Source organism: Lithobates pipiens, unplaced genomic scaffold (assembly GCF_037356315.1).
Source record: "Lithobates pipiens isolate NorthernLeopardFrog02 unplaced genomic scaffold, aLitPip1_a1.2 Scaffold_28, whole genome shotgun sequence".
Classification (NCBI taxonomy): domain Eukaryota; kingdom Metazoa; phylum Chordata; class Amphibia; order Anura; family Ranidae; genus Lithobates; species Lithobates pipiens.
This window is the reverse complement of record NW_027507789.1, coordinates 201,081,113-201,094,831: the sequence shown is the minus strand read 5'-3', so window position 1 is coordinate 201,094,831 and position 13,719 is coordinate 201,081,113. Positions and strand designations below refer to the sequence as shown.

The following is a 13,719-nucleotide window of genomic DNA, read 5'->3' as shown; positions in this document are numbered from 1 at the left end:
GTGAGGAGGCACCACCTCTCAAACACAGATTGCTTTTCAGAGGTGTGCAGTCTTGCATTCAGACACAGAGCAGCAGAGGCAAGTGACATGCATTTCATAACATGTATCCTAATGTTTGGGGATTTTTAAGGCAATTCAGACATTAAGATATATTATATTATATTTCATCACATTAGACAAATTGTAAAAATAAAGTTTCATTTTTTTTTCCAGCATATAGCAAAGTATTTTCAAAAATTAGGTATACTGGGATACATTAAAATGAAGTGTATTGTAGAAGAATTAAAGTGGTATTCCCTAGCTACTTGCTTATGTGGATTTCATCATAGATGGTAAAATTGGTGGATAGTAATCCGTGAGTTGAGGGTATCCAACACGTTTCAAAATATGGATGAAAAAAAAAAAAAAAAAAAAAAAAAAGTCTTCCTCAGGTTTTTTTTTTACCACTTATACTCCATTCTTGGCTAGAGCACTCCCTTAGCCCAAAACAGGACTTCTATGGGTCCATTGCGTCACCAGTCGTGCTGTACAAAGACCACTGGTACATGTCTAAAAATTAACACCATTGAAATGCGTGGCATCCTATAAAAATGCAGAGATCCAGCCTGCCCCACATGGAAAGCAGCACTCAACCCTCCCTCTATGGTCTCCAGGTAGTGCGACCCAGAGATCAGTAACAATTTGTCCATTTCCACCAACGTGGGACATATGCAGTTGTCGGGGGGGGGGGGGGTGTTTGGATATTGCAGCCTCTAATGCAGTGATGGCAAACCTTGGCACCCCAGATGTTTCGGGAGCTACATTTCCCATGATGCTTAGCCACGCTGCAGCATAGTTGAGCATCATGGGAAATCTTGAGCGGCAAGGTTCACCATCGCTGCTCTAGTGTGTCCTCCGTTCGATTTTACTGCCTGCTGCACTGCACACACACCTTCCATAATTCCAGCAGCACACTATGTTTACATCAGGGGGTGGGGGCTTCTAGCACAAGCACAGCAGGGATTGGCTACATCACAAGGTGGCAGTGCAAAAACAATGGGACTCTAGCACCTTGGCACTGTTTACTCTGAATTCAGTCTCTCAATCTCATAGGATTTTTGCGAGATTGAGCGACAGGGTTGGCATAGCCAAGCGCACAAAAAAAAAAAAAAAAAAGTTCACGGTGCACTTACTCCCAGCGGAGGCGGAGCTGACAACATTCAGTAATGATCAGAGGCCAGGGTGACAGCCCATCTGAGTTTGGAGATAGCAGGCAGAACACAACATAGTGCCACCCGCCAGACTGCTGGCCGCTCAGCCCGAGTCCCCGTATGCAGACTGCAGTAAGCATCCCCCTTCTAGATCAGTGATGGCAAACTTTGGCACCCGAGATGTTTTGGAACTACATTTCCCATGATGCTCATGCACTCTGCAGTGTAGTTTAGCATCATAGAAAATGTAGTTTCAAAACATCTGAGGTGTCAAGGGTCACCATCACTGCCCTAGATCATTGGAGCTGGCCCTAATGGGGTCCCATGCTCAACTTGGCAGTGCCTAGAGATGCCTACTTGGTAAGACAGCCCTGCCCCCTCACCATTCCATCCAAAACAAGTTTTTTGCTTTAGATACAGAATGATTGCAGTTCATTATTTATGTCACAACTGAGCCACTGCTTTTTTTTACAATCCCATACATTACCTACAAAAAAATTGTGTAAAATGACAAAATAAAGCACAACTTAAATGGCAGTCTTTTTATTTGTAGATTACAATTGAGATCAAATCCCCATGGGCTACTGGTTCTTAGCACCAGGATTCTACAAAAATAAAGACTTTTTTTAACTTAAACTTTTCAGAAACGTATAACTTAAAAATTGTCATTTACGGAGAAACTTGACAATACTAGGTAATGTTTAATGCAACAAAAAGAAAATAAGCAGACCCACCCCATGCAATTAATGTGGCATTTGGTTCTAGAGAAATGCTTACTAGGCATGCTCTAGCTGGGAAAGCCACACTTTGGGTTCATATGAATAAAGTCACATGACAGCTTGGCAGCTGTATTGGCCAGTTTTGTAAGCCATGATCACCCAATCAGAATTGAGCACTAGCAATACACTTGCCTGAACTGTGCATGTGACTGTTCCACAATTTATGGCAGTCAGTAAGGAACAATTCTGGGTAACATGGGAGCTTCCATTGACAACTTTTTGAAGGTGCAGTCACTGTCCTTCCATTGCTTGACTGCACAATACACACATTTGTACACCCAATATGCAAATACTCGCCCCGGTTCAGTGACTAACTAGTGCACCTTTAACAAGTTCACAATGGTAGCTGCCATACTTCTATCCTGAGCAATGAGCGATATTTCTGTATACAGGACCCCTTTTACCTGGCTGCACTAACCTCAGTACTAAGTGCTTTGGAAATCAAAAAACGAGGGGTAAACTAAGTGCCTGCCACCCTTAAAGCTTTGATACAATTTAGTTTCCTCATGTCAAAAGCTTGGATGGTACCCCACAAAAAAAATAAAATAAAAAAAAAAGTAGTGTTTAATGGTGAGCATATCACTCTTCTGAGTGCAGACCAAAGGGCATTAAAACTCCCCCTTGCAAAGGGGAATGCATTCCTCCCAAAACAAAAAAAGTGATTTGTAAAGAGTAAATTAAGAGATTACTTTTTGCTAGGGGCACAAAACATAATTGCTCACCTTAACTTAAGTGCCACATACCATCCCCCATAGTCTCAGCATTGATCATTCCTCATATGCACAAGCTCTTGTGTCAAGTCTGCTCTGTGGCTTATACAGTGTTACATGGATGAAAAGCAATGGCAGGATTTAAGCCTGCCTGGCGCAGGGTTACAGGACTGCTACAATGCGTCAGGGAAGAAAACTTATGGAAGACAGGTCAGTCTAGGGACATGAGAACCCCCTTTTCTGTCCATGGTGGTTGCAGAGGTCTTCACACTCTCCCAGTGCCGGCCCTCTGCGTTGCCTGGGTTCTTCGAGGAGCTGCGCCACCCCTACCTCCTCTGAATCCACCGCGGTAGCTGCGTCCTCGGCGGAACCTTCCAGAGACCCCAAAGGTTTCAGTGTTGAGTTTTTTCTCCTCTGCCCATGTAGTTCGTCTAGAAAGATTGAAAATCACTGGCAAATAAATCATCTTTTCTGAAAAGCTAAAGTTTAACTTTTCTAAATGCTTGACAAAGTTGCACATGCAAGTGTGCCATTAAAAGACCAACTGGTCCTCCATGTCCCCCCCCTCCTCCAACTGGTCCTCCATGTCCCCCCCCTCCTCCAACTGGTCCTCCATGTCCCCCCCCTCCTCCAACTGGTCCCCCCCAACTGGTCCTCCATGTCCCCCCCCCTCCTCCAACTGGTCCTTCATGCCCTCCCTCCTCCAACTGGTCCCCTTTTGCTACACCAAGCAAAAAAAACTACACAAGTAAAGGCCCTGCATACATAACTGCCACATAATACACAATTTACCCCCGCACAGCTCTGTATACACAGTTATGCCACTTTTGTTATGTATTCATCAGTGACAAACTCCCTAATTTTCAAGTGCTAGTTGACACAAGACCTTTGTATCTGTACAAGCCTCAGCTTTAGATCAAGGAAAATGGCTATATACAGTGTCAAGTCATGTACCAAAAATGGCTGATCTCATGGCATTCAGGTGCTCCAATCCATTTTAGTTCCACTAGAACCTAAAAAGTGGCCATGGGAAACAGTTTTCCAGGGTAAAAGGCAGCACTTTAAACCTTACCTGGATTTCATCTCCGAGGAAATGTTATCGAAGAATGACTTGGACCGGTCATAGTAAATATTCGGCCCTAAAGATTCCTCCTCAGGGTTCCCATCACTATTTTGGGTCTCCACACCAGAATCTCCCTTTTCGTCCCCCTCCTTCTCCGGCTTGTCATCTGTAAAGATTGTTTTGTTATGTATAGACTTATCTGGAAAGAGGGTGCTCAAAAGATTAGATAATTACCTTTGAAGTTGAGCTTATCTTTGAATTCTTTGTCCAGTTCCTCACGATTAAATTGAGCATTGGCGCTCTCGAAATCAAAGTCTCCATCAAATTTTATGGTGTTCTCCTTGATAGTCGTTGGGCGGTTCTGACCCCGAGAACGGTTCCTTGTCCGTCTGTTACCTATATAAAGGCATTGTAGAACAGGATTAAAGCTCTAGTACAGCTTTGTATTTGTCCATATTAAGAGCAGCCAACTTAAGCTAAAAAACTAGCTGGGCTGAACCCCAAGTTGTTGGACATGAGTTAATAGCCCAACAGTGGTTGTTACAACTGCTCTTAGCTCAGTTTCTCTGCATTAACCACTGCAATGATTGAGGGTGTGCAGGATGTTGGAATAAACCATTTACCTATCTGCATTAGGCATTGTGCTCAGCTTCCAAAAAAACCAAGAGGCCAGTATTATAGCAGATCTGCACTGGCACAGAAGCTGGTCTTCATTCACTTTGCAGACTGCTGACCTCAGCACTGACTTAACCACCAAGCCTCAGATTTGATTACAAGTTAAAAACTTTTGCTAGAAAACTACCATTTTTCCAACCCTAGAGAATAAAATTGTGGTCATTGCAATACTTTGTCACACTGTATTTGCACAGCAGTTTACGAGCACACTTTTGTAAACAATACCTTTTTGAACAATAAAGTTCTCAATTTTTGTTTTTATATTGTGAAAGATCATGTCACGCCGAGTAAATTGATAGACAACATGTCACTTCAAAAGTGCCCGCTCGTGGAATGGCAACAAACTTTTACCCTTAAAAATCACCATAGGCGAAGTTTAAAAACTTCTAAAGGATGCACGTTTTGAGTTAGAAGGGGTCTAGGGCTACAATTATTGTTCTCGCTCTACCAATAGCGGCGATGCCTCATACATGTCGTTTGAACACAGTTTTCATATGCGGGCGCTACTCACGTATGCGTTAGATTCTGCAAATGAGGCATGTTAAAAAAAAAAAAAAAAAAAAAGTTGCGTCACTTATTCATATTACAAGGAATGTAAAGTGTCCCTTTAAAGCGCTATGGGCGGAAGTGGGTTTTTGACGTCGCTTCCGCCCTACAATGATATGGAGATGGGTGGGGGCCATCTTCCCCCCACTCGTCTCCATACCAAGCCAGGAGAAGGATCCGTCGCTACCGATGGCTCCAGTAAGCGGTGGAGAGCACCGGAGCGCGGCGCGAGGAACCCTTCTCCCGCTGCAGATAAAAGGGATCTCGTTGCGAATGCGCCGCAGAGACCACTTTTGTCTGAAAGGGGACTGCCTGCTTAAGAGGATACTGGGGGTTATGGCAGCTGGCTACTACCATAACGATATTCCTCTTTAAAGTACCGACATTAAAGGCCAAGTTCACTTTTTTTTTAACTATACTGTATAATACACATTTTTGCAGGTGTAAAAAATCAATTTTTTTGGAACCTGGAAAGCATTGCACCCACGATTGGCAGAAGATCCCTCGTTACAACAGGGAACCGCTTGATTTGTAACATGTTACACTGTGAATATGGGTGAAACATGGTACAAAAAGGTGCATGCATCCTTTAAGCCCACAACTTTAGGCCACATCACTTAAAGTCAGCAGCTACAAATACTGCAGATGCTGACTTAATAATCGGACACTTACATGTCCCAGGGTCCAGCGATGCGGGGGAATGAAGCCCCCCCCCCCCCCCAGTTCCACTCACAGTGCCGGCATTCTTACTGTGGGCACCACCGGGCACCCACTGTATGCGCGAGCGGTGCCTCGCGCCGTGATACGCCGCACAGTCATCTAGGACATGTGACAGGTCCCAGATGACTGTGCGGCGCTGAGGGGAAGTGATGTTAGTGCTTAGTCACTGAAGGAGGCAGACTACGAGGGACGCCCTAGCAACAGGCATTTAGAGGGGAGTAAAAAAAAAAAAAAAATTCAAATTTTTTAAAAAAAATTATGAATTTTACTTTTTCTTTGGTGGCAACACTTTAAGACTGTAAAATTTCTCAGGAGACACATTTATGCCTAGGCCAACACTCCCAACCTTCTATAATGCATACCCAACGTCATAAAGACCTCAGTTGGAGTCAGCTTTACAGTACAGTGAATAAAGATTTTTCTGGATAAAATAGGGAATGTTATATTACATTGGGGAGTGTTCTCTAAACTTAGCATACTTTGACTACAGAAAGTGATAAGAATCATTCACCAAGCTAATTATGGGGGCATGCTTCCAGCTAATGGGCAGGGCAAAAGTTTGCTTTGGGGAGCGCAACCTATAAAAGCGAAGTTTGAATTAAATTAGGGCAGTGCTACATAAACACTTCATTATGAATAACATGCCAAGTCTTGAAGAATTTAAAGTTCTTCACCTTGTTTGAAAAAAAGAAAAAAAAAAGAAGTCGCTACATTGGAGGCGTTATTGCCTAGTCCAGTGCTTCTCAACCTAAGTCCCCCCAACATGCCATGTTTTCATATTTCCCTTTACTTTGCACAGCTGCTTTAAATCAATGACATGGTATTGGTAAGAGCCATTTTATCTAAGGGAAGTTCCCAAAACATGGCCCGTTGGGGGTACTTGAGGCTGAGAACCACTGGCATAGGCAACCTGACCAGAAATGGGATTAGGTACCCCCTCAAAAGTGAGGAATGTAGAAGAGGCCCTAAAGAGCAACTTCCCCTTTAGTGTGAAGTTCTCCTTGAACAATGTATGAAATCACTTCGCTAAACTCTGAACAGATTTTACACAACTGGCACAGGTATGGTCAAGTATGGCAATAGTTAAAAAAAAAATATATATATATATATATATATATATATATATATATATATATATATATATATATATATATATATATATATATATATATATATATATATATATATATATATATATATATATATATATATATATATATAACCATACAAATGTAACCTAAAGATCAAATGTTTAACTCAGTGTTCTCTTCTATTATTTCTCTGTTCACCAGTACAGCTGAACCTTTGTGAGCCCACCAGTTTTACATAACCTCACTGCCTTTAAAAAAAAAAAAATTACCTGATCTCCGTCTGGGGGGTCGTCTGTTCTCGTCATTCACTGTATTCTGTACCTGTGTAGCAGGAGCTGGTACTGAAAGAGGTAGAAGGAACATAAATATAACGGAGAGCTGTACACAACTGGCATTTGTTGCAAGTGTTAGTGGCAGTATATTCAATGAAGAAAACTTGGATAAGAAACGGGCCACTGACTGCAAAAGTACGGTAGATAGTCATGTAATTTGCATGTGATCAAAGGATATGCATGAACTGGGACTTGACTAAGCTAGAATATGGTTATTTAAGAACCTTTCCAGTAGACCCAATTCAAGCTTATGCTGGCTTCAGAAAATGAGTAAGGCAGGTTCAAAGTTAACACAAGGCACCATGGTGCTCTGGGTCACTCAATGAAAAAAGTCTGCCGGTGTCCTGTCGGATAGTATCCCCCATCGGATAGTAACCGCTGTGTACTGCGCATGCACAGTACACAGGACAACCACATTCCGAAAATAGCCAAAGATGAACGGTGCCTGCGCCGCAAGTCCAAGTTCCAGCCCCACCATCCAAGTGGACATAGTTAGAATAAAGAGCCGAGCCCGAAGCGTGGCCCTCTAATATGTGCAGCCCTATGTCCACTTGGATGGTGGGGCTTGCACCTCGACTCACGGCGCAGGCGCTGTGCATCTTCTGCTCCATACTGCGCAAGGGCTGCACCTGCACAGTAAGGGGCAGACACTTAGATGGCCGGACTCTATGTCAGAACAACAGCACAGTGTTCCAACACACATGGGCCTGATCACAACCATAGTCTGAACAGGTATGTTTCTACACTCTGGGACAACCATGACTCCAGGATAAGCCATTTCGTTCTGAAGCATGCATGAGCTTTGAGTTCAGATCCAGTCTAAAAAGAGGAATGGAGAGGTATCCATGTTCTCTCACTAGCTAAAAGACCTCAACATGTGGTAAAGCATTTCAGTGGGAATATATATCACTGCACCCTCCTACAAACAGTGGAAAAGCCTTTTCTATTACCATTAATCTGTGCAGGTGGTGGTGGTGGTGGTGCCTGGCCCAATGCCTGGCCCGGTCTGTTCCCTCGCTGGCTTACAGGGGGTCCTTTGGGCAGCTGCACCTTCTTCTGTGCCAGATTCTCCATTGGACCAGTCTGAACTGCTTGTTCTACCATTGGACTCCTCCGTACCGGGACAGATGGGAAGCCACCTAACAAGAAAGGTAGTTCTTTAGGATACTGAAATGGAAGCACCAAGTACACTTAAATGCAATGTCTTAAAGCAAACCCATCGAGCGCCACAAACCCTGCCATTAAAGAAAAAAAAAGAAATACCAATATGGCCATCTAACTGGTTTTGCAGTTTTAGGAAAGCAACCCTTACAGATTTCCAAGGACTCTAACCAGCACATCTTAAAGAATGACCGGTATGGCAAACTAACATGTCAACCAGGAAATTAAATCCTCATAATTGAGGGGGGGGGGGGGTATTAAACCCTACTGCTGTTTCATTTGGTGACTAAAAGACTTGCCGTTTTAAAACCACAGCCTGCTCCAAACTAAAGCTCTCTGAAGTCCCCCCATAATAAAACTAACTTTGGATCTAGTTTTTACAGTTTTACCAGATTTCTAAATCACAGTAGAACTGAAGTCCCAAACAACCTGCACGTCTTGGGGCCCCTTTCACAAAGGCGATTGATACTAGTCAAGCTGAAAGCCATTGGAAGTACACTTTAAAATGTAGCCAGGTAAACATACCAAAAGATATAAACGAATAAAATAATGGTGCCCAGAGTTAGGAGTATAGTGGAGGTTTATGATAAAGCAATGTTTAATCTGCTCCCAGTAAGGGGAGGAGGAAGGGGTACTTGCACCCCACTCACTTGGCTTTCAAGGTCACTAGCCACAGCCATTACAATAAGCTGCAATTAGGCAGGGGTCCATAATGGAAACATCTGCAGTGCACACCATCAGTAAATAGACCACAATTACTCACAATTTTTATGTTTTACACAATTGTTTGCCATTTAGGTAGAGTAGAAGCTATCCATCTACAGCATGCAGTTAGGGCCACGCCATTATCTGCAGTGGGCTCAGGTTATACAAAATGTTGTGGTCAATGGGTCTACTTTGAGCACTTCCAGCCCAAGGACGTCATATGACATCCTGGACTACGAGTGGAGATATCCCATTCAGATATTTTTTGGGCAGAGATTCCGTGCACCGTAAAATCATAGTGGCAGTTCAGCCGCTTAATTGTTCTTACAGGCAGTGGGAGGGGACATCTGTCACCACCCCCTCATCTGGTGCTTCTTCAGGCTCGCCGGAGAACTAATCAGTCGCTGCTGGAAGTTGAGAGATTTCCGGTGACCAGATGGTGGTCCCCCAGTCATCTGACCCTCGGAGGCCCGGGTGCAACGTTATGTCATCATGTCCAGGCTGGTGGACGTAAAAACAGCGGGGACTCGGCTGGAAAGGCTGAGAATTAATTTTTTGATCCGTCTTTCTAGCCTGGAGGAGAGTTGTGGGGTCTTCTAGACCCCACATCTCCATATAAAGAGGACCTGTCACACTATTCCTATTACAAGGGATCTTTCCATTCTTTGTAAAATGAATAAAAGTGATAGAGTAAAAGAATAAAAATAAAAAAAAGTAACCACTTAAAGTGGGGTGCCCCCTAAACTTTTAAAAGTCAGCAGCTACAAATACTGCAGCTGCTGACTTAAGACACTTACCTGTCCCAGGGTCCAGTGATGCAGGGGAACGAAGCCCCCCCTCCCCCCCTCGTGGCGCCTGCATTCTTACTGTGGGCACCCAGCTGTGGCTTCACAGCCGGGCACCCACTGCACATGAGCGAGCGGCACAGCGTGCCGTGATACGCCGCACAGTCATCTGGGACATGTGACAGGTCCCAGATGATTGTGCGGCGCTGAGGGGAAGTGATGTCACCAGCCCGGGTACTAAAGGAGGCAGACTACGAGGGACCCCCTAGCAACAGGCATTTAGAGGGGAGTAAAAAAAAAATGTTTTTTCTCTTATTTTTATGAATTTTAAGCTTTTTTTGGTGGCAACACCACTTTAAGGACCGAGCCTGAGATTTGTTGTTTAGATTAGAAGTTAAAAAAACTTGCTAGAAAATTACTTCGAACCCTTAAACACTTTTTCCCTAACACCCTAGAGAATAAAATGGCGGTAGTTGCAATACTTTCTGCCCCACTGTATTTGCGCACTTTTTTGGGGAAAAATACACTTTAAAAAAACAAAACCGTAAAACTAACTCAATTTTTTTTATATTGTGAAAGATAATGTTACGCCGAGTAAATGGATACCGACATGTCATACTTCAAAATTGTGCCCGCTAGCGGAATGGCTACAAACTTATCCTTGAAAATATCCATATTTTCATTTGCGACATTTAAGAAATGTTATTTTTACACTTTTTTTTTTTTAAAGAACAATGTGTCACTTATTCCCATTACAACCTCTCCATTCTAAAAAAAATAAATAAAAAAGGGGGGGGGGGGGGAACAACACATTCCTCCCACCTCTCTCCAACACTCATCCCCATACATTAGGGCATTAGACATTGCTTCCGCCCTGCAATGGTATGGACACGGTTGGGGGCCAACTTCGCTTACTCATCTCCATACCCAGCATGTGCAAGAATATCCGATCGCCTTGGCCGCTGCTGATGGCTCTGGTAAGTGGCAGAGGGCATTGGCTAGTGGTGGGGGGCCCTCTCCCACCGCGTTAAGCGATCTTGCGGCGACTCCACTGCAGAGACCACTTATCAGAAACCGTATTCCTCTTCAAACTTGAGACGTATATCGGCGTGTGGCAGTCCAGAAGTGGTTAAAGTGCCCCCGCATGCTCACACACAGAAGCAAACGCCACACCCACATATGTAAACAGTGTTCAAATCACACGTGAGGCATCACCACGTGAGTTAGAACAAGAGCAACAAATCTAACACTAGACCTCCTGTAACGCTAAACTGGTAACCTGTAAAAAAGTAAGCATCGCCTATGGAGATTTTTCACTGCCAAAGTTTGGTGCCATTCCACAAGTGTGCGCAATTTTTAAAGCGTGACATGTTCGGTATCCATTTACTCGGTGTAACATCTTTCACATACAAAAAAAAAATTGGGCTAACTTTACTTTAATTCATGAAACCTTTTTCGAAAAAAACATTTGAAAAATTCCTGTGCAAATACTGTGCGACGTAAAAAGTTGCAACGATCGCCTTTCAATTCCCTAGAGGTTCTTTTAAAACAAACATGTTTGGGGGTTCTGAATAATTTGAGCAAAAAAAAAAAAAAAGTTAACATGTAGGAGAGAAATGCCAGAATAGGCCCTGTATGGAAGTGGTTAAATGAAATCAGTGGGGAGGAAAAAAATAAAAATAAAAACCATTAAAAGATTTGCCACTTACAGTACATCTAAAGCCACATGAATAGCACATGGAGGGGTTGGAACCTATGTCAGGTTTATTGGCGAATTACCCTGTTCAGTCACCAGAACAGGAAGGGACCGGAAACTTAACACTGGTAGGAGAGCAGAAAATCTCCAATGGGGACACTTGTTCAGGTGACACCTAAGGACAGGAAGGGACCAGTCACCAGAACAGGAAGGGACCGGAAACATAACACTGGTAGGAGAGCAGAAAATCTCCAATGGGGACACTTGTTCAGGTGACACCTAAGGAAATTTGTAATCACTTGTTGCCTGTAGCACAAGGAGAATTTTAACTAGGTAACACCGGGTAATTGTCCATCTCACACTGGTCTACAAACTGTGGCCCTTTGCGTGCCTTTTTCCGGCCCTTGGGGCACGTTTTTCCACTTTTAGGAGACGCCACGCCTCCCAATTGATGCTAATGTGGCACTGTGCCTCTTTATACCAAAATGGTGGTTTACCGCCATTGATGCCAGGAAAAGTTCCACTCCAATTGGCCACAGTCCAGGTCCCCTAAAGTCTGAATAAACTGGCCCTTTTGTTTAGACCCTTGTTCTATCAAATGCAATTTTTGCCTTCAGTGTTTTCTGCACACCATTGATATGGAAAGGCTGCCCAATGACAAAAGCAGACAATGCTTGTGCAAAGTTAGCCCAGCAATAAGTAGCCTTAACCAGAAGCATATCTGACAAGACAACACAAGAGCACCAGTGTAGTTAAACTATAAATGGAAGTGCCTGAACAAAGGACCATCATGCCAGACCAGTTCTTTTCTACAAAAGTAACATATTTAAAAATAAAAAATTAAGACCTGTTAAAGCTTATGCCATCTTGGTGGTTGGGTTGAGACCAACTTTTATGTAAATGGCATGTGCCTCACTGATAGGTTGCCCCCATCCAATGGTACATGTAGGTTTGAGGTGGAGAGGCCAGCATCAGGAGCCCCAGCACCACAAGCCTCGTTGGCGATAGGAGTTTAGAAAAATATATATATATTATGTAGAAGCAAAATAATCTTAAAAGTACCTTAGAAGCAAGTCAAAGCAGTGTTAAATCTTTATTAGACTTGCTTCTGAGGCTACGTACATGTCATCTGGAGTTAAAGTGGGGTACCCCCTAAAAAAAAAAAATTAAAAAAGTCAGCAGCTACAAATACTGCAGCTGCTGGCTTTTAATAATCGGACACTTACCTGCCCCAGGGTCCAGCGATGCGGGGGAACGAAGCCCCCCCCCTCGCTCCCCGCTCCGCCCGCGGCGCCGTCATGCATACTGTGGGCACCCGGCTGTGGCTTCACAGCCCGGGCACCCACTGCGCATGCGCGAGCGGCGCAGGGCGCCGTGATACGCCGTACAGTCACCTGGGACACGTGACAGGTCCCAGGTGAATGTGCGGCGCAAGGGGAAGTGATGTCACCAGCCCAGGCAATGAAGAAGGCAGATTACGAGGGACCCCCTAGCAACCGGTATTTAGAGGTGAGTAAAAAATTTTTTTTTTGCCATTTTTTTTTTTTAACGAATTTTAAGCAGCTTTTATTTTTTTGGTGGCAACACCACTTTAACTGCTAAGGGTTTTTCTCCCCAGACTGACAAGGTTGCACAATCACCACAAATTCCTGTTTTCAGAATATTGTAAGCACAGCTGAACGATTAAAGACATCAAATATTAGATGATGTTAGTCTAGCCTAAACAGCCTAACACTTGCACACACAGCCCCCCGTACCCCCCCCCCCCCCCCACAAACTAGCAATTTCAATCGGTCACACAGTATTCAGAATTAACCCTGCCTTGTCCCCTTTGCGCTCATGCACATTGAAACCACATTTATTCACATGGGCAACCACCTAAGGGATATGCGCTCATAGCCACAGGTTAGTTGAACTACATGGCAAAATTAGACTGGCAGGAAAATTCCCGATAGGCTACTCAAAGAAACCAGTACCTGAAGGACAAACTTGTTAGCAGGACCATGTGAGCCGTATGAGTATCTAAAGCCAAAAAACGTGAGTGTTCTGGCTAGGGAAGTATTAAAAGCCATCAAGTTTTAGTGTCCTACTGGGGGGCTTAATTTTGGTGCCAAAACAGGAAAATCTCCTCGGAGGGAAATGGTCTTTGTCGTCACTTCAGTAAGTGTCCAGATTAGAAGACTTCCCAATTTTTTGTTCCAGCATCTCAAAAATGTGGATGTTTCCTCATTTCCAGTCCTGGCTACAGTGGTTACCAGGGCAAAAG

The 13,719-nt window shown here is 43.8% G+C and overlaps 1 protein-coding gene across 2 annotated transcripts in view; it reads right to left on the bottom strand.

Moving 5' to 3' along the window:
* Nucleotides 1–1,717: 1,717 nt before the first annotated feature.
* LSM14B (LSM family member 14B) overlaps nt 1,718–13,719 on the bottom strand; it is a 30,357-nt gene continuing 18,355 nt past the window's right edge. For both annotated transcript variants that reach the window (XM_077460273.1, XM_077460274.1), the window contains 5 exons: nt 8,057–8,245; nt 7,044–7,115; nt 3,977–4,138; nt 3,752–3,908; nt 1,718–3,110 (listed from right to left, as the gene is read on the bottom strand). In XM_077460273.1, coding sequence (XP_077316399.1) covers nt 2,945–3,110; nt 3,752–3,908; nt 3,977–4,138; nt 7,044–7,115; nt 8,057–8,245 — 746 coding nt within the window. In that variant the 3' untranslated portion in view covers nt 1,718–2,944. The remainder of the gene's footprint in view (nt 3,111–3,751; nt 3,909–3,976; nt 4,139–7,043; nt 7,116–8,056; nt 8,246–13,719) is intronic.